The sequence below is a fragment of the Chlamydotis macqueenii genome, chromosome 5, assembly GCF_036417535.1.
Source record: "Chlamydotis macqueenii isolate bChlMac1 chromosome 5, bChlMac1.mat, whole genome shotgun sequence".
Lineage (NCBI taxonomy): Eukaryota > Metazoa > Chordata > Aves > Otidiformes > Otididae > Chlamydotis > Chlamydotis macqueenii.
This window is the reverse complement of record NC_141560.1, coordinates 63,611,444-63,636,999: the sequence shown is the minus strand read 5'-3', so window position 1 is coordinate 63,636,999 and position 25,556 is coordinate 63,611,444. Positions and strand designations below refer to the sequence as shown.

At 41.0% G+C, this 25,556-nt stretch overlaps 2 protein-coding genes across 3 annotated transcripts in view; one reads left to right on the top strand and one right to left on the bottom strand.

The window, feature by feature from the left end:
• Positions 1-1,334: 1,334 nt before the first annotated feature.
• On the top strand, positions 1,335-18,881 carry TCP11L1 (t-complex 11 like 1). The gene is made up of 10 exons (XM_086749576.1): positions 1,335-1,431; positions 5,171-5,336; positions 8,119-8,251; positions 11,331-11,451; positions 11,624-11,844; positions 12,924-13,060; positions 13,505-13,701; positions 14,054-14,235; positions 14,909-15,081; positions 15,294-18,881. Exons 2-10 carry the CDS (start codon positions 5,183-5,185, stop codon positions 15,527-15,529), a joined length of 1,554 nt encoding a protein of 517 aa, XP_086605702.1. The 5' UTR covers positions 1,335-1,431; positions 5,171-5,182; the 3' UTR covers positions 15,530-18,881.
• Positions 18,882-18,883: 2 nt separating this feature from the next.
• CSTF3 (cleavage stimulation factor subunit 3) overlaps positions 18,884-25,556 on the bottom strand; it is a 48,753-nt gene continuing 42,080 nt past the window's right edge. For both annotated transcript variants that reach the window (XM_086749574.1, XM_086749573.1), the window contains 6 exons: positions 24,319-24,388; positions 22,846-23,041; positions 21,262-21,415; positions 20,768-20,862; positions 20,579-20,639; positions 18,884-19,580 (listed from right to left, as the gene is read on the bottom strand). In XM_086749574.1, coding sequence (XP_086605700.1) covers positions 19,378-19,580; positions 20,579-20,639; positions 20,768-20,862; positions 21,262-21,415; positions 22,846-23,041; positions 24,319-24,388 — 779 coding nt within the window. In that variant the 3' untranslated portion in view covers positions 18,884-19,377. The remainder of the gene's footprint in view (positions 19,581-20,578; positions 20,640-20,767; positions 20,863-21,261; positions 21,416-22,845; positions 23,042-24,318; positions 24,389-25,556) is intronic.

Genomic DNA, 25,556 nt, shown 5'->3' with positions numbered 1-25,556 from the left:
TGGGATCAAAGGTAATTTAATCATGAAAACACAAGTGGTGTTACAAACACATGTGGTGAGCTGTTTCTAAAAATACAATCCTATTTGATATACTGCTTTGTGCTACATCACTAGGTAACTCCTCAGTCATTAGTGGTGTCCGTTGTCACTGGTCATCACTTCATCAGAGTACTTTCTCTGAAACTGAGATGACAACTTGGTGTGCAACAGAATAATGTATTGCTGTGTTCTGATGGGGAATGGAAGACAAATGTGCAAGAGGCTGATTCTAGTCAGTTAGAAAGGACTTCTAAAAGATAATCGGGTCTTGAAAACTAACAGTATGGAGGGAGGTGTAACTGGTTTTACTAGGTTTTTTTTTTTTTGTAGTTCTTAGTTTTGACTGAAAGCTTTTGATTATAAATGCACTTTGTCAGAAAAAGCGGCTTACCTATACTTCAAAAGGTGGGAGCAGAAAGTAGTTTCTTATTCTCAGAATTTCTGATCATATTTTTAAGTTACTTGTGCCACTGTATTTGTTGCCTCTTCAGCAGAAGTGTATTCCCTTTCTCACTCCTAATTCTCTATGGGCTATCTGGGCTGACCTTGCTGTTAAGAGGATGTGATTTCTATCTTGAAAATGAGTTCCTGCCTATGGGCATTGCCTGCTGGAGGGCCAGTTCTGAATTACAGATACCACTCCACTGTGTGAGTCAGTGGCTGGCTTTGGTGCCAAGCAGTCTGCAGAGAACAACCAGGCACCAGAGACGTTCGGGAGCATTTGCTCGGGTATGAGGCTGAGGGGCCAGCATGGCTTTTCCACTGCTGGATGTGATGCAGCTCCTCTGACAGTACCCAAGATTTAAGTGTGACTGAAGTGACTGATGGTCACAGTGTGAGCTGGATAAGGTGCCTGTAGGCGAGTCTATCCCAGCAGGCCAGCAACGGCAAGTGGTGGCTTCCTTCCCTGGTTGCTGGGTGGATTTAGACTAAATAAGCACAAAGCGATAGGGGCAGACACCTATTTATCTGTGTTAGAATCCAGGTGGAGGCTACTGGAGTGCAGCTCTTGCTCTGGCCCAGCTGGGGGGAGCTGCTCCGTGCTTAGTGACAGACGGAAAACGCCCACTCTCTCCAAAAAAAGCAGCGGTGAGCCGTAATAGTGAGGATTCTTCTTACACCCGTGGCACAGAGGTTTCCCCTCTAGGCCCCCTTCGAGGGGAAAAAACCCCCAACAAAGGCTCTGAGGGGCGGTGGGGGCTCCTCGCTCCGCCCCGGCGCAGGGCGGGCCGTCGGGAGCCTCTCCCGCGCCGCTCGGCAGCCGCTGCGGCCCGCCCCTGCGCCGGGGCTGCGCCTGCGGCCCAGCCTGGCACCGCCGGCCAGCGGGAGGGAGCGGGGGCCGGGCGGCCGCCCCGTTAGAGCCGGAGGCTGCGGCTCCTTTTCCGAGCGGCGGTAAGGCGGCGGCGGCTGCGGCCGGGAGGCGCGGGGCTGAGAGGCCGACAGGCCTCCACGGGCCCGGCCGGTCTGGGAGCCGGTCTGGACGTGCGGGCTGCGGGGCTGGCGGGGACTGCCTGCGGGACTGGGCCCGGGCAGCCCCGCCTACGGGCCCTGTTTCCTGTGGAAGGTGGGTGGGATGTAGGGCTGGCCGAAGGAGGCTGTTCCGTTCCCTTTTCTCTCTGGAAAAGCACCCCCCGCCTGCGCTGCAGGGGCTCGGTTTCCCTGCGGCCCGTGTCTGAGCCTCTGTGACATCTGCGCCTGGCGCTGCTGCCACCGCCCCGGGTGGGCAGCGCAGGGAGAGCGGCCTGAAACTTCTGAACCCCCGTGGAAGTACGGCAGGAAAACTGGTGCCCGGTCCTGGGGAGGGCCAGGGGTGGAATAATAACGCTGCTGCTAGGCGGTGTGGTATTTTTGTTATCACACCTTGTGTGCTCTCTTTTGTAGGCGAACCGGAACTCTCAGGGCCTTACACAGAAGAGGTTGCAGACAGGGAGAACAGCAGAAGTTCAGAAGCATCCCTTTTAATTTGGATGAGGGACAGAGGACAGGCTGTAGCTTCACCACGCAGAGCTGAGGTGTTGCTTGCCTTTTAGCAGTTTACGAGGGAAAGTAGGATTTGGTGTGGCAGGCGAACAGAGGGAAGAGGAGGGAGTTCAGCGTTGGAACTGAACTTGAAGGAAGGTGTCCTTCAGGGCTTGTGTGTTTGGCCTGCAGGTAAGGAGAACTGTCAAGTCTCATCTCATACAGAGTAGTAGGACAACACTTGAAGTTAGGAGGAACTGCTTCAGTCTTGTGTGTACCCCATAGAAGTACAGTGAAGTTTATTTAATGCTGGTGTGCATCAGATGGTTTGAGGATCTTTGATGAAAAAACCTGTGGAAAATATTTTGTTTCCATTTTCATTTGTTGGGGTTTCTCTTGCACTTCTGTTTTTATCAAAAATAAATTAATGGAAAGTGCTAAGAAGTAGACTTTGTTCTATTAAGAGTCAGAATTGTTTTTGTGAAAGGAAGGATGGTGATCATGCTTTTGGAAGAGGTGTTGTCCAGCTTATTTACCCAGTGGAAAGAGGATTTGTTCTAGATGCGTTCTTGCAAATAATAGCAGCAATCCAGCAGAAAAGAGTAGACGATTGCAAACTAAACAACTAAGCCAACAAGTGTGCCTGTTTACCTCATCTGCTGAACAGTAATTTGGTAGAATGTCCTGGAAGTTCTTGTACCTACTTTCCACAGCTGAAATAGGACTTTTTTAACAAACAGTATTTAAATGAAATTGTTCATTTTGGGACTGTAGCTGTTTATCTGCCATTTTATGGAAAGCAGTGCTTTAGGATGTCGTCTGTGTGGCAGGAATGATGGCCTGGTGGGCAAAGCTGGGGGTAGGAATCGTGAGACCGATTATCATCTTGGCCCTGTCATTTATCTTCTGAGTCCTCAAGCAACTTAACTCACACCTCAGTTTCCTTCTCTGTAGGAAAGATACATGATATTATTGCACTACTTTTCTAAGGATAGTGAGGATAAAGTGCGGTGAGAGATTGCAAGAAACTATGGAGTATCACATGCATTAAAGACCTAAGAGGGTCTTAGTTGAGTCATCTTTGTGCTTCAGATTTTGCCTTTAGGAGGATGCTCAGTGAAAGAGAATGGATAAGAACAACAACCGTCTAGTCTGGTTGAATGGATGTAGAAGCTTTTATGATAATGCTTTTATTCTAACCAAATTCACATTCTAGCCAACAACATATTTCCCTCCTCTGTTTAACCAGTCCTGTCTTACAATTTCTGTTGCAACTGTTGCTATGATCTTCTGTATTAACTGCTTCTTTATTAACAGAGCTACTCGTCTTCTTGCTGCTAGAGAGTGTGCAGTAACAGACCTTTTGTCCACTAGACCGGAGATCCACTTCTCCTGGAGCACGTCACTGGTTTTGCACTGGTTTCCCACTGGTTTCACACTTGCATTCTGGTTTGGATACCCTGCATTACACCTAGCTGGGGGCTATTTCTGCCTGAGTTAAAAGGGTGGCAGTGTGACTGCAGCCCTGCACAGGCTACCCCCTTTGTCGTCCCAGCTGGGATTGTCTGTGTGGGTGAAGGGGAAGATGATCAAGTGTTTGGGGAAGGGACATCAGTGACTGTTCCAGTTAGATGTGGGGGCTAATATATGAGTCTAACAATAGCTGTACTGATGTTTTCGTTTTCTGATGTAATTTATCCCATTATTTTTATACTTTTTCTTTTCTGTAATAGAAATCACACAGTGCTGTGGACTAGTGTTGCGTGTTGGTTTGTATCTTATAGGTCTAGCAAGATGATGACCCTGAGTCATTCCTGTAGAACAAAACCATTTCTCGTATGCACTGAGCTTTCTAGCTGTCCTGTAGAATCATATTGGTGCAAGCAATTTAAGCACTGATGGAGTAGGGTTAGTTATTACAGATGTTGTGTGAAAATAAAAAAATTTGTAGTGCCACATTTTGTATTTCTACATTGTTGATTGCTTATGTTTCATCCTCTTCTGTGTAGTCTTTGATGCTGGAAGTATTTTTTCCTAATAGCTTGAGGTGCCTCCAGAGGCTGTGTCTCTTGCTGAGAGCTTGATTCGTTCAAATTTGGAAAGTCAGGATGATGGGATACCAAGTGAAAGAGGAAGTTGTTTTTCCAGGAGCTTTTTTTTTTTTCTCTTTTTTTGAAAGACAGACTTTTCCTGACTTCTTACTTCACAGAACATCCAGGTTATTTGATTGAGTTAGAGAGGTCATATGCTCTTTAATAGATTTTTGTAAAACTGAAGTCTGAACAGTAGCTTCCTCTATGATAGAGAGGTTTTTAATGGTAAGATGTGCAAATTACATTCTTCAGAGGGAAATTTGGATATGAAATAAGTGAAAATAATGAAGACATGCTTTTCTAATGGTGATTTTTTCAGTGTAGCTTTGGGTACACTGCAGGTATCTGTGATGTAATATAAATATTATTTAATATCTAATATTTAATAAACTAATTTAAAATACTGTAGCTATGTTCTTTACTGTCTTAATGTTTGGTTGTTTTTTTTTTTTTAATGATCCTGATATTTTATGCCTAAATCTGACTCTTGCATGGAATGAAAACATGGGAGTAGAATTTTATATTAATTTATCTCTAGTCCTTTTCCTGCTTCTTAATGCATTTGGATGGCTCAGAGTGAAAACTTTTAAGTTCTGAGCACTTGGGGCAGATTATAGTTCAGGGCTATGTTATGTTCAGAAAGCTGTATCATTATGTAGTGGGGCAATGTCTCATTCGGCATAACCTTTCTGAAGACATGTTTGCAATACTGTTCTGAAGGTGTTTGTCACTGCTCTCTCATAAATAATGCTAAGAAAGAAAATTAAATACATTTTTCCTTCTCATCTGTATGCATTATGGTGAGGGAACAGTTTGAGATTTTTGAGAACTTACTAGGAATGCAGATTAAGTAAATGGTAGCTGTGTTGAAAGCATCCGGTTTGTGTAATATGGGAAGTGAGTCACTGAGTCCAGGTCCCCTACCATTATGGGAATGACATCATGTAATTCCACATAAGATTCCTTTTATTCTTATTTTTTTCTTAATCAAGAGAACTCATGGTGATGTTTTCCCACTCAGCCATGTCAGAAAACGCTTATTCATTCCTTTTTTCATCTTTTTTCTTTTTTCTGAAAAGAACGAACTGAAAATGTCTCAGAATCCTGACAAGCCACATTCAAGTGAAGAAAAGTTGAGTGATTTGGAGGATGGTCAAGAGGAGAGCGTGGACAATCCAGATCAGTCTATCAGAAAAAGAATACAACAGAGTGCTGCAGGGTCACACGGAGATGATACACCAATGTGTAAGCAAAACTGCTTTATTAAAAAAAAAAAAGTATATTCTGTAATTTTTTTTTTCTGGAGACAATCATGGTGCTTTATAGCATTCTCTGCAAGTTTGACTTGTTTACAATTAAACGTTGTGTGACTCCTGATCCTTTGCTTGGAAACTGTAACCTTTCACCTCATTTAGTTTTAGTACTTAATTGTTCACAATAACTGTGTTGCTCTGTGTCATGTATGTCTTGGATACCTTTGCATGTGTGCTCTCACGGAGAGGATAAGCATTGCTCCAGTAGATTCTAGCTAAACTGTTGTGCTGTTTGCGTTATCAGCTAAACCTTCCGGATTGTTGCAGCCTCTGTTTTTACTGCAGGGCAAGGAAGGCCATTATCAACAAAGTAATGTCCTATCAACCCCCTCCCAATACCGATGGAAAGTTGTATATTTAATTGGAATACTACTTCTAGTGTCAAACAGGACTGCATCTTTAAAATTTATTCCTAGGGCATATTTTTCTTTGTCATTCTGCTTTTAAGATGAGAAGCTAGATGCGATATGGCTAATTATTTCTTGCAAATCTGTAGATAAAACCAAGGGGAAGGTTTCTGGACCCAGGGATTCAGTTCAAAGAGGCAGCATTGCTCAGATAACTAGTTCCAAATTTCTGTAGAGCGTCTCAGTGTGTAGCACTTTATTTGGTGCATTCTTTTTATTTTTTAGTAGTGTTCATTATTACTTGAGGTTTAGTGTTGTGTTTCATGTCATGTTACACAGAGGAGATGTTGTGAGGGAGTTTATGTTCTTAGATCTTACTGGTTGCCTGGTAGGAAACACAGTGTATAATATGGAGACAGGCTATCAACATGTGAAAATAAAATGCAGCACAGAGTCTTGCACTGCATTGTAGCACAAAGAAGTCATTGGTGTCAAGCTCTCCCATCTTGTGAAGGAGCAGATATAATGTGAGAATGAAGTAACATGATTTAAGAGCATTCTTTGGTAAATGAGAGCCTTAGCTTTTAGTGCATTCACTGCTCAAGTGAAGTCATTTGGCAGTCAGACAAGAGCACTCTCATTCAGCCGTGAACTTTGTTGTCCTGCTCGTTCATCTCAGAATATCAATCCTTACTGTGTTCCCAGAGTCACTGTGCGAGATTAAGCTCCAAGCAGAATGAAGTAAGGGCTTAAGAGTGCTGCACGAAAAGAGCAAGATGTTAATGAAAAATTAGCACATGGGAACCATACTGTGTATACTTGGAACAGCTCAGAATGGCAGACAGGCGATGGACAGTTACTTTTAAAGGACCTTTTCTATGTTACTAGCTTAAGTCCAATCAAACTGGATTATCAAATTAGGCAGACATGATAGTTTGCCTAAAACATATCTCAGTGAACCTAGCCTATGCAGATCCCTGGTTGATTTCTTTCATTTTGAGAATTAGTGTGTTGCTTCTATGCCTGGCCTTCAGCTGAAATGAACAAACTACAGAGAGGAATCGATCCGTCAGAGCAATTCTGTTGTGGCTTTCCCCCTTTTCTGCTCTGCTAGATGTTTTCTGGAGGAGTCGAGATGAACCTTGCCATTCTTGTCTGCCTCTCCTGAGGACACTAATGATCTAGCTCCCTCCTTTTTCTCAGATTCCTGGACCAGGGAAGAACTGTGGTGCTTCTCCTAACTTCTGGCAGGTATCGCAGGGCACTCGCACAGACTGCTTGCACTGATGCTGGCACAGCTAGGAGGAATCTTTACTAGGAAGAATCAGTGGCAACAGGTTTCAGTTGGCTTCAGTGGGGATGGGATTACTCCCCTAACCAGCATGGCCTACACCCATGGCACCTTCTCTGCCTTTATGTTGCCTTGTTTTTAGGGCTGTAACACTTCCTGCACTACAGCAATGCCAGTATTATCCCAGGAGGATGTTATGTAGTCCAGAACAATTAGGAGCTGTAATTCCCACTGCATCCAGGAAGCAAATCAAGTTTTCTGAAACTGTCCCTGTCCCTCTTCTACCTTCTAAATTTCTACAGTCAGCCACTACCTTTGTCTCCTGCCTTATGAAAACTGGCCTGTTTTTTTTTCAGGTTTGACACTTCCTCTTACTTGCTTGTATGCCCCAGGGCCCAGTTTGAAGCTGCTTTTTCATCCTTGTCAGTCCCAAATGCCTGCCAGAGGAAGAAATCTTAGGCATTGGTGCTAGGACTAGGTCTTGATGTCCTTTGACACTTGGATGATGGCCTCTGGGAAAAAAGAGTTTGGAGAGGTGCCAGTTGCACTGGAAGTAGTGAGAATGGTTAGCTACAGTACGTTATTGCTTAGTGTAGTGGTGATTTGTTTGCTGACTGCTTTAGAGATGAAATCACTTCCTTGAAAAATATAAAATCGAAATGACAACATCTGCACAATAATTGGGGAAATAGTGCAGTGAAAATACTAGTATTTTTAATTATTTCTTCCTGCAGTATGGAGAAAGATTATATTAAGCAATCCTAAAGAAGGGGGGTTTTGGATGTGAGGTTTGTTTTTGTTTTTTAAAAGAGCTTGATGAAACTTGGAAGCAATTGATACGGTAAGCCCAGAATACCATCTGGGGTTCACTCCTTTGTTTCCTGTAATACTCCAAACTTGTGTCGTCTGCCAGGTCCCGTCCCAGGAAGGGAAGGAAAGGAGAAGAATCTTCAGATAATACTGTCTTTTGTCCCTTTTGTTCTGTCAAGAAGGGGGAAAGGGTCCAAAAGTATTAGCAGACTTTTTTTCCACAGTTTTTTATCGGTAACTCTCTGACAGTTTAATTTATGTTGCAGCTAGTCCTCCTCGGCCTGTGTCAATAGCAGAGCTCATGGAAACAGCCAAAGGAGTAACCAACATGGCATTAGCACACGAAATTGTGGTTAATGGAGACTTCCAGATAAAACCAGCTGAATTACCAGAACACAGGTAAGATTGTTACCAAATAGATAGACAAAAATTGTATTTGTAGAACTGCGGAACAGCTCTAGTGGATCAGGTAAAGGCTCTGGCTAGTATCTTGTCTGGCTCTGCCTAGCAGGAGGTAGGAAAGAATGTAAGAAGAAGGTGGTAAGCATGCAGTTCTGCTTTCCTAGAAATGTGTGTACATGAAAGGTGAACGTCTTGGAGTAATTGTTTGGGCGTGTGTGGTGTGGTTTCTGTCAGTGTCCCCTAGTCCCAGGAGTCTGAGACTGCGGTCTTCTGAATATCCACATAGCTGCAGATGCAGATGGCACTCTTGGCATCTTTTATGCTTTCAGTACCTGTGGGAGTAGGATGAAACTGATCATTTTAGCTTTTTCTGAGCTTAATATCTGTTTCTCCAGGGATTTTCTTCTGGGAAGAGATTCCTATGTTTTATTAGGTTAGTCCTTTCTTCTTCTAAGTTTGAAGTCTTTCCTTCTCTTTCTGACCTGCAGTAATTCTGTCTCCTACTGAGAGGGGAGAGGGAGAACAGAAGAGGCTTTGATGTCTGGTCGCATATTGGCTGGCGTAGCTGACCCAGTCCTATCGAAGAGATGCTTTGTCTGCTGTTCCTTTTTCTTTCACACGCAGAGAGATGTGGCTGACAATATGTTTCTTGAGTTAATCTGTGAAAGTTGGGTGCGTATTTCATGGAAGAAACTTGGTCCACATTGTAACCAGTGTTGTCTGTAGGTGTCTACATTTGAGAGAGAGACCTCAGAACACATTAACTTCACGGGTGCTGCAGGAGGATATGCTATGGATGGCTCTTAGAAGATTGGCACTGGTTGTCCTCTATAGAAATTGGTCATACTGAGACAAAAGATCTGATGTTTGTCTCCACCGAAATATGGTGACAGTGGTTCCCGTTAGCATTAGTAATGAGAGGATATTGCTTGGAACTGGAATTGTCCCTGATTGAAAAGGCAGTAATGGGAACAGTCCCATCTTCCCTTCTCACCTACACTATTACTGTCTCTCCATCTCTGGCACCAGCATATTACACCAGCGGTGTTACCAATGGCTGTGGACTGCTAAACAGTAGTAACCAAGGACAATGTGCTCATGCTGTTAAATACACCGAACCTCGTGGTCCCAGCAGGAATTGCCTTTAAGAACTGAATGGAGCGGGCGAGGGTCTCTGCTGTACTTTGTTCGCTTGTCTCATCCTCTGAGTTGGTAGGAAACAGAATCGTGACCTCCTTAAAAGCTGAGGACAAACAACATTTAACTGAGCTAGCACATGACGATAGACATCTCCGTTGTCCATCAAGACTCATATATTTTAGAGCTCAAGTGATGGTTCGATCTGTCTTCTCAGCACCATCTGCCAGCGTGTACCGTCTGTTAGACCCAGGCAGTGTGGTGCTGTCCTCCTTTGTTGCCTTACTTGCAGGTTGCGTGCAACTCGTGTGGCTGCGTGAACAAGGACCTGCCTCTATCCTCTACAAATGCTGCCTCTGAAGCAAGCATCTGGAAAGTACGCCTGAGACACGCAAAGCTCATTCTCTCTGTTCTACGTGATCTTCTCTGTCCCAGCATCTTCTGGGGGAAGTTCCGTCAGGTTTTTCCTGCTTGGCAGTTGATGGCTGAGGATAAATGCTTCATCCAAATCCCACAGTTAAGAGAGTGCTGTCCTATTCAGCGTCCAATTCTCTTCGCTCCTTCACATGGATTTCGCATGTGAAAATGTGTTGTGATAGTGGATAACTTTACTGGTATGCCTCGGTCCCATAAAATCGACCTCAGCTTTTTCAGGGAAGAAGGAATTTAGCATGTGTTCTTTTTTCCATCCTTTCTTCTTTCCCCACCCCCTTTAAAAAAAAAAAACAAAAACAAAAAGGAGGGGAAGAGCTGAAGACCCGTCCTGTACTTTGGGAAGTTGGATGCTTTGCTCACTGATGCTCAGCAGTGGCTGTGGTTGTTCACCAGCGTGGCTGATCTGTGTCTCTTCACCTGGTCACAGAAACAGATGTACTGCAGAGGTCACCTTGCTCAGGACCGCCGGGGCTTTGTGACGGGCCAGGCCTGCTTTCGTACAAGATCCTGTGTTTGGCATTTGTGAGAGTTTTTGTTGCAGTTTTTTACCACCTAGAAAAGAAAGAACAGTTCTTCAGATTTTGCTTGAAGAAGGACTCTGGAATCTTCCTTGGATTAAATGGCTTTTGTCTGTGTGTATATCTTAGAGTTCCCTGCAGCTTGAATGTGCGGACAAGTGATTGAAGCAGAAAGCAGTTGTGACTGTATCTGCAGTTGTCAGCAGAGCCCTGGGCTGCTCCCAGAGGGCTGCAGGGTGTAAGTGTTGCTGGGTGCTGCCTGAACCTCAGCTGCTGGTGGAGTCAGAGCCTTGGGCATTTGGTGTTTGTTGTGGGCGTTCTTTGTGTGTGCGTGTGTAGGTGTGAGCATTTCCCTTCTTCAGCGTTGGAGTTAAACCTGCTGTGAACTGCCTGCCTGCTGAAAAGGAGTGACTTTAAAGTATTTTGAATTAGGATTTGGTACTGAAGCAGTGCAATTAATTTATTTTTTACACAAACTGAACTTGGCCTTTATCTCAGAGTAGTTGCAGTATTGAAATGTCTTAAAATGCAGAAGCTTTTGTGTCAGGGAAGTTACTTCATTTCAGTTAGGTTTACTTAGTGAATTTTACTGAGCAGAACTGCATTTACTTAGTGAGGCTTTTGAAAGGAACAGGAGTACTGATCTTTTGAAGATAAGTTGTAATTTTTGTGAAACTTTTTTTTTCTTCCAGTTGTTTACTTTGGAGGTAGCATATGACAGATACTTTCAAGGACTTTAATTTGTAGCTACCTTTGCTTGTGTGTAACCCTTTATTAGGGTATAAGCCATTCCAAATCCTGTGTCCAGTTTTTCTTGCTTTTCTGAATAACTTAAAATGACAGAGCTCCTCTCTGTTAATCGTCATATATTCATTATTACATTATATCCATATTTTTACATGCTGTTCTTCAGGAGCTGCAGGTTATCTTTGTAAGGTGGTGCAGAGAAAGTATTGTTATTTTTAACTGGTCGTATTTATCCACAGCTTAGAAAAAAAAGTAAGAGATATTGTGCATAAAGCTTTCTGGGATTGTCTGGAAGCTCAGCTAAAGGAAGATCCACCGACATATGACCATGCAATTAAACTATTGGGAGAAATTAAAGAGGTAAGATAATGTGATATAAGGTAAATTATTGAATTTGAGTAGCTGCATTGATATGAATGAAGAAAAGCGGTTGAATTTGGCTGTTGAAATAAAAAGTGATTCAATAACTGTTTTAATCCTTGTAGTTTTTGATCTGTAGAAATAATGCAGTGTTAAAAACTTTCTGTTTCAGAATCTCCTGTCTTTCTTGTTGCCTGGTCATACCAGACTGAGAAGCCAGATTACAGAAGTTCTTGATCTGGATTTGATAAAACAGGAGGCAGAGAATGGGGCCCTTGACATTTCTAAGTTGGTTGAATTTGTTATTGGCATGATGGGGACTCTCTGTGCTCCAGCTCGAGATGAAGAAATTAAGAAACTGAAAAATATTCATGAAATAGTTCCTCTGTTCAGGTACTGAAATGGTATTTATTAGTTGTGTTGAGAGTCTTTTTAATTTTAGATGTGGTGGGGGTTTCTAGCAGGGCAACCTGCAAATCTTTTTAGAAAGAACAAGAGAGATAGGAAAAGGGAAATAGTTGTGTATGTGAAGTGGAGAGATGCTCCAAAAGTCTTTAACAAGAACCCTCTTTGTTCTGGTGAACTGGAGTATTTGTCTGGCTCCTGCATGTCACTGAGGGGCATTTTCTTAAATGCCAAATGCAGATGAGCCTGAAGACAGCAGATGAATGGTCAGTTTCTATCAGAATTTAATACAAACAGCAGAAGGGGGAAAAAAGCAAGCAGGAGCATCGGGAAAAGGTAGTGTTGCTCTCCAACCAATTCTTCCTTTTCTCCCTATTTGAGCTTTCTTTACCCCTCACTCCACTCCCTGTGTAAAATCCTTTCGGTTCTAAAGGGAGTGTACATACCACATCTGGGAGCATAGAGGCTTCTGCTTTGTCACCGTGTTCTCAGTTGAACAGCTCAAGGTCTCATTAGTTAGAGGAAATTATATTAACCTTGTTGTTTTCTAATTTGATAAGCTACCAAGAGTTCAGGATTGACTTGGCAGAAATATTGCTAGCAGGAAGAATTAGGTTGCTTTGAAATTAAGGTGTTTGTTTCTTTTTTCTTTTTCTTTCTTTCTTTTTTTTCCCTTGAGTCTGATTGTTCATTTTCTACTGAGGTGGCTTTATAGGCTACCAACAGAGACAGTATGCAAGCTTAGAAACCCTGATATCTTTGTATGTATTTGACACATGATATTGCACATTCTGGAAAATAAAATATACGGAGCTAGTGAAGTTAATTCCATGGAGGCTTTTTTACAGGAGAGCAAGATTTATTTCCTACTTGGAAGAGGCACGTGTGTGTGTGTACTTGCTTACTCAAGCTTTCTCTCTGTCTCATGCTCTTAAATTGTTAAGCACCCTGTTAATGTTTCCCATGCATGTTTTTGCTCTTTCCTTAGACAATCTGTAATAAATCTTATAAATAGTACCTCTTAAACATCTGCAGCCTTGAATAACTTTTTCTGTTTGTTTGTTTAGAGCTATTTTCTCTGTATTAGACCTAATGAAAATGGATATGGCAAACTTCGCTGTCAGTAGTATTAGGCCAAAATTAATGCAGCAGTCTGCTGAATATGAAAGAAAGAAGTTTCAGGAGTTTCTTGAGAAACAGCCAAGTATGACTTTGTTCCTTTCTTTCTTCCCCTCTGACCTCCCAGTAAACTGTGTATCTTTGCTTGTAGATCGTGAAAAGATTTATTTTTTTTTTAAGTTCTGGAATTTATATGGTAAATGACAGCTTGTGCTCCAAAACTGTGGTTTGAAAAAATCCGCCGGAACAACAGTTCTGCACTCAGTACGCTGGAGTTCAGTTTCATTTCAATACAGTGTAGGGCATAATTAGCTACCATCATCTCACCTCTGATTTCCTGTAGCTGTGTGGTTTAATTTTGTTTTAGGTTTTCTGCTTAATGCAATTAATGAAATGCATGTCAATAACTGATATAATGGGTATTAATAATAGTAACTAATGGGATTATTTGGGAATTATTGGTGGAAAAAACTAACTTTGAAAAGGAATTTTCTTAACAAGATTTTTTTTTTTTTCCCTGCTCTTCCAGATTCTTTAGACCTTGTCACAAGGTGGTTGCAAGAAGCAGCAGATGATCTTGAAAAGCTGAGATGCAAAATGTTGCTGCCCCACTGTAGTGATGATGGTGCCACTGGTGGAGGTTCTGCCCTGTGCCCCACTGCTGTACAAAATCAGGCCTATCTGAAGCTCCTGAAGTGGGATCATGTAAACAGGCCTTTTCCAGAAGTAGGTATTTAACAGAAAAAGTGATTTCTGTGCTTCTGCTGCTTTTTTTTTGTTTCTGGCATATAACGGAAGCTGTTTGGATTGCAACAAGTACAATACTAAAACATTTATCTCTTGATTGAGAGCCCTTGTAGCTCTTCTAATAGGTACTTCTTTTTCAGTATTGAAACTTAGTTGGAAAAGAAGAGTTAATTCTTTTAATTTTGTTCCTGATACTTGCCTGCTGAGCACCTGTTGCTCTTTTCTGTGTCTTTGTCTCATCTTTGCTGCTGTGGATAGGTAGGCATCACGATGCCACTTCACAGGCCAGCATTCTGGCTTTATTCTGTGCTGGCTTCCTCCTTTTTTGCAGACAGTGCTAATGGACCAGACCCGCTTTCAGGAAATACAGCTGGAGCTGGAGCAGCTCCTCTTGGCTGGGACAGTCCTTCTGGTCACATTCAGTGCAGCAGGCTCAGCGCTTGTTGATGTGCCTGGGTTTGCTGAGAAAATCAAAACCATTGTCAAGGTGCTGCTGACAGGAAGGCATCTTCCGTGAGTATTGACTAATCCGTGTCACATGGAGGCAGGTGTAGTTCTGTTTTCACCCTAGTGAATAATCACTTTCAGCCTCTCTCTGGCTGTGGACTGCTGAATATGTAGAGGAAGCAACGATGGCTTTTTATGAGCCCAGCCTGGCAATTTTTATTCAGCTTACTCAGATAGCACTGTCTTTTCTCGCTCTGTTCTTCTCTGATACGTACACACACCTTTTTTCAGAGAATACTTTTCATGATGCCTGGTTGGCACATGAGAATGCAAGCAGGTGGCCACACTCACAGTTTGGGCCAGGCTCCTTTGAGAATTTGAGTGTGGTACAGTAAGCTGCTTGCCGATTTAGCATGGTTGCTGTTCATGTTCTGGGTTGATAACTGTTTTTTGCATTACTCAGAACTGTCTGTGTAGGCAGAAAGTCAGCTCTCATGTGCATGGATTGTTCAGGCTGGAAATCTTTGATGCTATCCCACCTCCTTGTTTTATATCTCAGCTTTATTTTTCATATATATAAAATGTATTATTCTTTATAGTTCTGGCCTTTATCTGGATTACACTTCTTCCATTACATTTGATCAATAAAGCAAATATAATTGGCTAGTTTATTTTTAAAAGGTGGGAAAAAAGTGAATAACTGAAATAGCTAAGTAACGCTCTGCTCCACATTCTCTAGCTCCTTTAACCTGCAGGAATCTCTGGCTACCATCGGTGAAAAGGTGTGTGCTGAAGTTAACAGCTGCCTTTCCCAGCACGGGTTTACGCCATTCTCAGCTGAGAAACAGACTGTACTTAAAGGGCAAATCCAAGCAGTGGCCAGTCCGGATAACAGCATATGCAAGCTAATAGGTATGCTTTGAGAGAAACGCTCTGTTCTCAACTGACCACTCGTCCTTCTGTGTAAATCTGTTGGTGGCCTGGCATGCGTGGGTTCTCATTTAATCTGTTTCAATTACTTGTTTACTCTGTTCAGACTTTCTGTATTTTACATGAGATCACACTACTTCTAATTGACTGTCTCTTTTGAAAACAAACCAAAACCCTTGGTCCAATTTTTCCAGATTCTCGAATTCAAAAGTTTCTGGAGAATTATCTGGCATCTAGTCACCAGAAATCATTACCTGCCATTCCCGGAGGATTAGGCCCTATTCAAAGAGAGCTGGAAGAGATCGCTGTCAAGTATGTTCGTCTTGTCAACTACAACAAAATGGTCTTCAGCCCTTACTATGATGCAATCCTTGGCAAAATACTATCTAAGGAAGAATCTCAACTCCTAGGGAAGTCAGAAGAATCCTAAAACCAGTTTGTGTGCTACCAGTATGATATTAACTTTGTCAGCTATTTTTAAAAAATTGCACCAATATTTGTCTAGGAAAACAGCTTTCCATGTAAATACTGGTTCCTTTTAATTCACTAGTGATGACTGATGAGGAAAATACATGAGATGCAAAAGGTGTTCTGAAGTAAATGATGAGAGAGATGGATTTTTAATGTAAGTATGCAACCTGGGGGGGATGTCTCGGTAGTTTTCTGGCTGCAATTTTTAGATTTTTGAGCTGATGCTAGGTAGGACAAATTTAAGAACCAAGCTTTGTATTTAAGTGGCTCAATTTAGGGCATTTTACTCTAATTTACCGTGATTTAGTTTAATTAATCCAGAGCAGATTAGCAATGGTCCTTTCCAGAAGGGATGATTTGGCTTAAAAAAAAAATAATAATCTTACTTTAAAGACTTAAGTAAGCTAAAATTCTAGGTAGGATAAACTCTTAACAGGCAAAAAACAAAGCCAAACAGCACTTTATTGTAACAGTATGGTTAGTATGGGAGGCTACTAGTATTTTCTGCATTTTACTGCATTTTTAATAGCATTTTTTTGCTGTTTACCTGCAGATGTTACAAAACACAATATATTTTTGTAGCAAATTTTCTGGTTATTGGGTAACTGTCCTCTGCTATGTACAGTACTTACAAAGGTGGCAATCTTATAGATTGCAGCTGTATTTATCTCTTGTAAAGACTTCAGAAGGGCAGAGCTAAAATGTTTTGATAAAAGTGGCATTTCTTACCTTTTTTTTGCTAGTAGTTTACTCCTTTTTATGTCAAATACTGATTTTAAAGTAAATCTTTGTCATTTTCAGAAGGTGGATTTAAAGTGTGAAACTTTAGGCTGAAAATTTTACTTGTTTTTTAGAACTACAACTGGAGATGATTGCGTATTCAATCGTATCTTCAAAAATATCCAGAAAGTGCAGAGCACTCTCGGAAGTATAAGTAATTTTAATGTACAGTGAGACTGAATGATTTAATGTTATTTGAATACACGGGGAATATTTTCAGTAGAAGATTTTTTCGCTTTGTAGAGGTGTTCTTGAAACTTAGGATACTTGTAGGTCTTAAATTTAATTAGCTACATGTTTATAGATGAGTGTTCACAGAAGAGCTCAATGATGTTACAGCCTTACTGCAATTTCAGGCTCAGCTAGGAGGTAAGTACATTTGAAATTTCCTTCTAGTTGAGCAGAACGCTGTATTACAGTAATCAAAATTTGATGATTTTATGAAAGCAACATTCGTAGTTACAAACAGTAAGTGTCCCAAGTACTAGACTGTCCAAACTAGAATGTGTTGTCTTTAAAAAAAACACAAGTTATGTAAAATAAGTAAATAAAAGGGCCCTTTTATTCCTGACATCCAGGTTCATTTCATTAATCAACTAGTCAGCCACAATAATAGAACTTCCAGAAGGAAGCACTGGATTATGAATCAGCGTGGATGCTTCCCTTTCCAGTTTTCCTTTAAGTGTCAGTGTGGATATAGTGCACTGACTTCGAGTTTAGAGGAAGGTGGGATGAGTAAGATCTTTTATTCCGTATTAGCCTGTGTGACTATAAAACTAAATCCTTTCTCATTCATTACAAACTCCCTTTCCCAAAGGGAAAGAAAACACCAAAACCTCTAAGAGAGAGATCGCCAGCTCAGACAAGGGATTTTTCTCTTGGCTAAATGTACTTGGATAGTAAAAGGGACATCTTGTCTTTGCATCTTTCTTTGATAATTCAAAAGTGAGTAGATTTGTTTGTTAGCCAGAAAAAAAAAGTTTTGCGTGAGTAGGTTTTTGGTGTGGTTTAATTCATTGTTTGAATCAGCAAAGGATACTACAGAGGTCTTCAAGATTGCTGCATCTGCTTACTGTACTTTGTTATTAGTGCAGGATCCACCTCAAAACAGAGCCTATAGCTCTGCGGCTCTGAAAAATTATTGCTAGAGATATAAACAAATAAATAACCAAGACAGACAAAGCTGTTTTCATTTTTGTTAAATGAGAGTTGCAGAAGTTATAAATTGCTGCTGTTATTTTCTGCTGTAGTATTGCCTAGAAGCTGCCTTTAAAGGCCCCTGTGAATTACGCATACTACAAAAATGCAGATGTTGTAGGGGATGGTCTCCAGGATGTGGGGAGGAACAACATCATGGTGAAACAGCACACTGAGAAAAGCCTTTGAAAAGTCTGTGACTGAAGCCAGAATGAACGGGACTACGATTACTAAAGTTGTCCTTACTTAATCTAGGAGATGGCTGCTCCCAGTTCTGGAATTCAGGGTCCCTAGGTCCATGGCAGCCAACTCCTGCTTACTCTGACATCGAAGCATGGATTGGGCTGCCACTAGTGCAGGTGTATTGCTCGCAGGGTCCATACAGTAAGTCCCCTCTCTCCTGGCAGTAAGGGTTTGATCCTGAGGCTTCATGTAGAAACAAGTGCAGTACACACATCTGGCTCCAGTCTCACCTTTGGGGGTACACACGGTGGGAACGAGTGCCTTGGTGCATGGGTGCTGTAGGCCTTTCACCAGTAAAGAGCTGAAGAGACTGTAGTAAGTGCCCACAAGTGCAAATCATGTTACTGATTGTCACAGGTGGTTTTTTTTAATGATAGTGGTTGACAAACAGTTTCTCTACGTCAGCTTTAAAAGAAATAGAGAGATACCATTAAGTGGCAAAGCAAAAAAGAAATTCTAGGATGGGTAAGGCCAGCCCCTACCTCCCTGTGAGCATTCATAAGGTGATACATACGCTGTTTCACCTTCTAGGCTGGTTGATGGGAGCACTGACCCACAGTCATCTGTACTGCTGGTGGCAGGAATGTCTTTCAACTGGTCTGGGTTTCTGCATTTCCTGTACTCCACAGGGGTTCCTATCAGTGCAATTCTGAATAGTCAATTACAAGTTAAAATCTGAAGTATGTGTAGAAACTGCTTCGAAAGTTCATCTAGTGTTTCTGTTAGCTTGTTTGAAAATCACAGGTTAAACCATGTAGCCAATATATTAAACAAACATTTACCTTTGTACATTATTAAGTGGAAAACCAATGCAGTTGTCCAGGAACAGGTTGTGTTAGCTAGTACTCCTGGACAATCCACGGCAGAAATACGTACCGAGTTTGTCTTACGATGCTGTCTTCTTGAAACAGTCATGGAATTAAAAACAAAAAGTATACTGTATCCTCTAGAAAAATGGAAGAAAAGCTAATTCTAATATGTATGCTCTGATCAATTTCCTGTGATGGTCTTATTAACATCGCTTTTGAAGTGGCTGAGTAATATTTAAGAAGTAACTTGTTGTGTTTGAATAAAACCAGAATGAGGCATGATGTTATGGATATCCTTTTATTTTAAAGGAATGTTTTTTTCCATTTTCAACTACAAAACAGATTTCATACATTCTGCCATAAATAAAAATGAACAATAAGGCAGGACACTACATGAACAAACTGAGAACAACTGTTTTCCAGAAAAATGTGAATTAAAAATGCTTCACAAGTATAAGCCATCCAGTTTTAAAAATAAAACTGTTGAAAAACCCACAAGATTTCAAGTGGTAAATGTGAACACCCTTGAAGAACAAAATGCAGTTTTGACATTTTGCACTGCTGGTTTTGAAAACCTAGTTTTGTTCAGAGCACGTTCTAAGGTTGTTCTGGCTGTTTTCGGATCAAGAACCATATGGGAGAAGAGGCACCACAGTAACAAAACCATTTTAAAGATGTTTTTTTTTTGTTTGCAGCCGTCCCTTTTAAATGCTTGACTTTTAAGACTGATGGACTCAATGCAAGTCTTTTTCTGTCACAGCAGAACTCCAGACTTGTTTCACCGGATTCTCTTTTGCTGTCGTGCTCTGTAAATGTCGTGTACAGGAGGAACTACAGATCCTTTCTCCTCATCGTCGTCAGAATCTTCGTGTGCTCTCTTAACAGCCTTGTTAAGCATAGCGTTATTTTCCACAGGTCCATTGCCTTCCACGGCTATTTCAGGTAGGCCTCCAGTAATTATTCGTACAGCTTCATCAACAGCTTTAGAAAGAGAAAAAGATGAATTCAACTCGTGAAACTAAATTCTGTGATTAGAAATAAGCATGCAAAGAGAGACACAAAGATAGGTAACGCTGTGGAGATTTCTGGAACATGAGGCGTTTTCCTACCCTGTTCTATAAATGTTAAGAATTAAGTTTCCACTGTCTAAAACTCCGAGCTATGGCAAACACTAATTATAAAGTAAATGCTGCTGCTTCATCCTGAGACCTCCCTTTACGCAAGTATTGAGGTCATTTGCAAGCTTAATAAAACAGGAAAGGCTACTGGGGAAACAATACAGCTAGTTCGTGATTCATCAGAAAGTATGCATAGCAAGTCAGTTTCTTCTTACGGGCAGAGAAAGCTTCAAAAATACCATGTTCAATTTAAATAGATGTTTTATTTTCACTCTAAAAGATACTAAATCCCAGCTTTCTTTCTCTCTGATCACTTGCTCCTTCAATTAAGAGACTGGGTGAAAAGTTAGCATATTATCATGCTGACATGAAGCCTGGGGTATGATGTGTCCTGGTTTTATATTTCAGAACTCTACCTTCTTTGTAGGAGCTCGGAAAATATTGTTCTGGAATTGTTCCCAAGCACTGCAGCAATGTGCATGCAGAGTTATGCCTACCAATGAACTGACCACACTGCAAATTCTTAATTTAATCTTACAGTGACAATGCTGCTAGAAATAACACCCTGCTTCTTTTAAAGGATATTCTGAAAATCTTCATTTCTTTCTTTTAATAGTTACCACCAAAATGTTGTTAAAGTAGCAGCTGGTGGTTTTCAGCTTTTTTGTTGATCTCCCCACAGTTAAATGTACATCTCTGTGTAGATTCCAACCTACAACTGTAGCCATCGTTCACCAGTATACTCTTAAATAATAATTACACATCTGTAAATGAAGTCTGAATTTTAGACAGTAATATCCATATGTAAAACAAAGTCATATGCAGCACTATCACAGACTCCAGCGTGGACAAATAACTTACTGTCTGGCAGTTTGCATCTTCTAAATATCTCCATGAGCTCATCCACTTGAACAAAGGGACCCTGGTTTGTTAAAAAAGAAAAAAAAAGTTCAGAAGATTATTTTCAATAGTGTGATACATACTGTGTTTCTGTCAAAACAGAATCTATTCTACAACTTTCTAAAGTTTTCAGAATTCATTAAAACACACCTGAAAACAAACAGGAGGTGGCAGGAGTTTCATGAGAACTACAGCTGCTGGTGGAACAGGAAATACACCACCTGGGACGGGATGTAAACCTGGAGCTGTGGGAAGGAAAACAGTATGAAGCCAGTGCAAGACAGCTAGACTTGAATTGCTTTCGCAGCATTATTATTTGGTGCAAATAATTACTACCCTGTCACTTTTGCCTCTACTAATTACATACTCTTTAGTCTGTGATCTGAAGTCTATGACTTCAGTGTGCACAACAGCTTATTACCATTTACCAGACCCCAAACTACTTGTACTTATTTCCATGTCACATTAGTATTAAGTAAAATATATATACGCCTTTAGTAATCCAATTAAATAACAGCCTAAAATTTAAGTACATGTTTAGATGACTGAAGAGCAAGTCTCTGTGATTAGGTTTGCTAAGCACACAGGTTAATCACTTGCTGCTGGGTGAAATGTAGCCACTTCGGACTGAACGTCTGACTTACGTGCTAAGTGTCTTGGCTGGAATGGAATCATCTGTTGAGTGTCCGGTTTTGGATATTCAGGTTTTCTGTCTACTTCGTCTTTGAGGACAGGCACGATGGAAGGCGCAACCACGGGGTCTGGAATTATAGCTGCCAGCTTGGCACGGGAGACATCCTGTGAAAGCCAATTAGAGAGCACTGAACTTGGCAGGATCACATGGCTTGTTTAAATTACAGAACAAAACCTCTCTAGACCAGTCGCTTATTCTCACTTTGTCATCATTAGAATTTCAGATGTCCTCTTGGAAGGCCATCTGGGCAAAACTTGCACGTTTTCATCAGACATTTTAGTCCTACAGTGTCCCAGCGGGTAGTGGAAACACTTATTTTTGTTACCGAATGGGACCGTATTTGTCATTTTTGAGTGGCTCTTTTTTTAGGTTAAAAAGGTTTGGGTGAACAGGTGCAGACCACTAGGCCTTCACAACTATCATTTCTCCCTCATTTCATTCCCTACATCGCTTTAGCTGGAAAAGAAAGCAAGCATAAGGCAGTCAGCAGGGCATGCAAAGCATCGGTTCAAACAGGATTATATTTTGGCATGTTCCAAGCAACAGAGATCAGCCCAAGGGCTGAATCATCCTAGGTACACCACCACCTCGCCTGCATTCAACGCGACGTACTCTCTTGGGGGCACACCTGTCACTTCAAAATAACTTTGTCCCAATTGCGTTAAAAGAAAAATATTCAGTGGCTCAAATCTGGCTTTTATTTCCACCTATGAGATTATTTCACAGCTCTGTGAAGACCAACAATTCAGCTGCTTTGCTAACTTTGATGACTTCTGTATTTTTGAAAAAATGGCTTTTCTGTGTAAGAAATGAATGGAAGCTGAGGCACTACTTTTGAGACATGAATGGGAAACAGGAGTTTCTCCAACAGAGCTGTTTCTGCTTCTCTAGCACTCTGTTTTACGTCATGCTTAAAACAAAAATAAAAATCAACATTTTTTTCTGTTCTAATGGTTTTCCAAAGTGTTATGGCCTTCCACATGACTAAAATAGTCGTTAAAAATACATGTGGTCAGAAACGAGATGGGACACCGCTGAGTAGCAGCACCAAAGCACTTTAGCTATCATAAACAACTGAAAAAAGCAGGCAGCCACTGATCTCCAGAGCTAATTGGTTTTGATATGGTTCTCAATGAAGCGAGCAGAGTTTTGCCAACTGGAGTGGAAGGGCAGCCAGCGATGTCTCGCACAGATCACCTGATTCTACAAACTTCCAAAAGAGTTTTGGGTTTTGAAGGAGCTCGGGTTTAAGTCTGAAGGGGAGGCCTGTAGCCTAGTGATGATGGCATTAACACGTTGACCTTTCCGTGGGAAGATGAGAGGTAAATACAAATACACGAAGCTGCCTCTCTTAGTCGTGCATTGCTCCTTTCTGCCCTTGGCCCACAACGCCAGGCACCGTGCATACCAGGCCGGTTTTACCCGCTTTTCTATCAAGGGAAAAAAGCATAAGGCAAGTCCTAAACAAGGAATTGCTTAAGTCTGCTAGGACTGAAAAGAGTAACAGTAAAATTAAGTGTTCTTATCCTCTTACCTTATAACCAAGGGCCTTCAGTTCGCTAGCAGAGCAAGGGTACAAATCCATGAACTTGTACCTGTCTACCAGCAGAGCCGTTTCTTTACCCTCGTATTCTTCCTTGAATGCCGTAAACCTCCGTTTTTCCACTTTCAGTATACTAGCTAGATCGCCGATGTTACTTTCAAAAGCTAAAAACCGAGCCCAGATCTCCCTATAAAAGAACAGACAAACAGACAGTTGCTGAAGGAGAAAAATTACTGATCACGACTCAATTAAGAAAAACACAGAAGAGGAGAGATTCAAGGGAGGTAATCTGGGAACACATGACCACTTCTGTTATTTACTTTGGATGCATCTATAACATGTATTGCCTTCCCAGTGCCTTTCGTATTTCTGTAAAAGCTTTCAGTCTAGCGGATTGTAAAGGGCTTTGTTATGGAAAGGGAAGGATTCAGCATTTGGGGTGAGCTTTTATCATCAGTGTAAGATGCACAAATAGACTTTACTCATCCTGCTACACAGAGTTTCACTCTGATCCTGCTATGTGAAGGACTCCAACATAGGTTATGATTTAGTTCATCTGCACAGACTAGCATATTCTAGCAGACAAGAGCTGTACCACAACAGGCAGCACTTCAGAATTTTACATAGCCCAAAATATATACAGTTACTGCTTACATCTCTGGAAAATCTCATAGGTAACTTAAGCAATGTCTGACCATGTTTCTGGGCTTGATTCAACTTTCACTTTAGCTTTGGAGCTCATCTTTGAAGAAGATTCAGCTTTTAAATTCTTGGTTTTTTCTCACTTTTAGAAAGGACATAAAAATATTTTTCACGAAAGATCAGAATTAAAATGTGAATGTACACAGCAGTGCAATGTTTGATTTCTTATTTTTGATGCCTATCTCTACCAGAATAATAATGGTGAACGCTGGACTGCAAAGGGTTTTGGTAAGCATTTTTTTTCAGACAAATGTATTTTAAAAGCAGTAATGAAAATGTGGCAGTATTTTCAAGTATTTTCTGTTTTTTCCCTGTTTTATTTTTAGTTGGCTGGGAGTTGTTCAGCATTCTCCCTCAATAAATTCCTGACTCACCTTCTCTAACATAGTGCTCCTGAAAGATGTTCTCAGCTCCCTCTCCCCATCTACCTAAAGCATCTGTCTGGTGAGCGATACGTGTCATTAGCCACACCACCCACTCAAACCACTGAATCCTTACTGCGCAGGAGGATTTTCCACTCTATCCTCAACAATCCTGCATCAAGGGGTTTTAACATCAATAAACTAATGAATTTCACTGCAAGTGGGATAGAGACTTCCACAAATCTGTCAGTTGTTGCTATTTTGGACAGCACGAAAAGGGGAAGGAACATCTGTACCTAATTTGTCCTGCTGTTCATTTTTCTAATTTCTTTGTGATGTTTGTAGTTGAAAGTGGTTATGTATCTTTTTTAGTGTAGTGAAACTGCTTTTGCAGACGTACCCAGATTTCTCAGGTGGAAGGCTCCCTGAAGTTAAAACACGTTCAAACAAAACTCTTGTATTATTGTCCTCTTTAAAAATAGAAAGAAAAAAGAAAAATCACACTGAGTAAAATATATTAAAGACAATTTAAAATCATGTCTATTGAAACGAATGTGTACATTGAATTAAATACAAGGCTGACATTCTGATACTTGGATTTGAATTTCAGTAAGTAGGAAAAAAAACGTGAACACCTATGTAAAACTTTACCCATGTTAAATTCTACTGTGAATTTGTTATTTGAAAGTCTATTTTTGTTAATAGCAACAAACCAATCCTAATACAGATTCTTTTATAACTGCACAGCCATTGCTTGGCATCTCTTCAAGATTTCTTTTTTTCCATTTTCTTTAATTATCACAGTGGCCTATTACAGTAATTTTAAAACTGGCCTTTCAATTAATTACTTCCCTTTTAAATTAGGGCAGTATTAATATACTTGTATATTCCTCAGAAGTCCTCCCAAAACTATTAGACCTGGTTCCCAATGAGCAGCCAGCCTTTGTACGTTGCCAGCTGGGGGAATGGAGTGGTTGGTGGGTTTGTTCTTAAAACTGCTAGCTTCTGCCCTGCCTCTCTCACTGTGTATTTTACCATTTACAACATTTATGGGAGTTCAGTGATCAATTTTCCTGTTTTTCAGTAAAGTCTGTTGGGTTGCTAAGACAGAACAATACACTGGCAAGTTTTAAGATAATATTTTCTATGGTAATCTATGGAAAGGCATTGCAAATATTCATGTAGACCTAAAACAATTTATTGCAAAATTAAATACACTTTGACTTGAAAAAAATCTGTTTACAGATCACAGGAGGACAAAAAAAAAAGCTCTAAGTCTGTTCAAACTTTCAGAGCCTGAAAAATAAAAAGGTACTGTAACCTGACAGGAGAGATTCATGTGCCTGGTGCCTACAGAACGCACTGCAGGTTCAGAAGATCCAGCAGCACAGCTGCCTGCAGCCACTGCTCGCACCGGTGGCATGGAGCTCACAGAACTGAGCTAGTGATTCGTGATAAAACCCAGATCGTGTTACACCTCTGTGGTGTTGTGCTACAGATACTGAGCTAGAGCACTGAATACTTGAAGAAATATCTGAAGAAATCTGAAAGTCTAATAGGTATCTGGCAGACAGGACTGGGCAGAGGAAGAGCCTGGGATGAACTGCACTTCTCCCTCTTTTCTAATGCCTGTAAAAC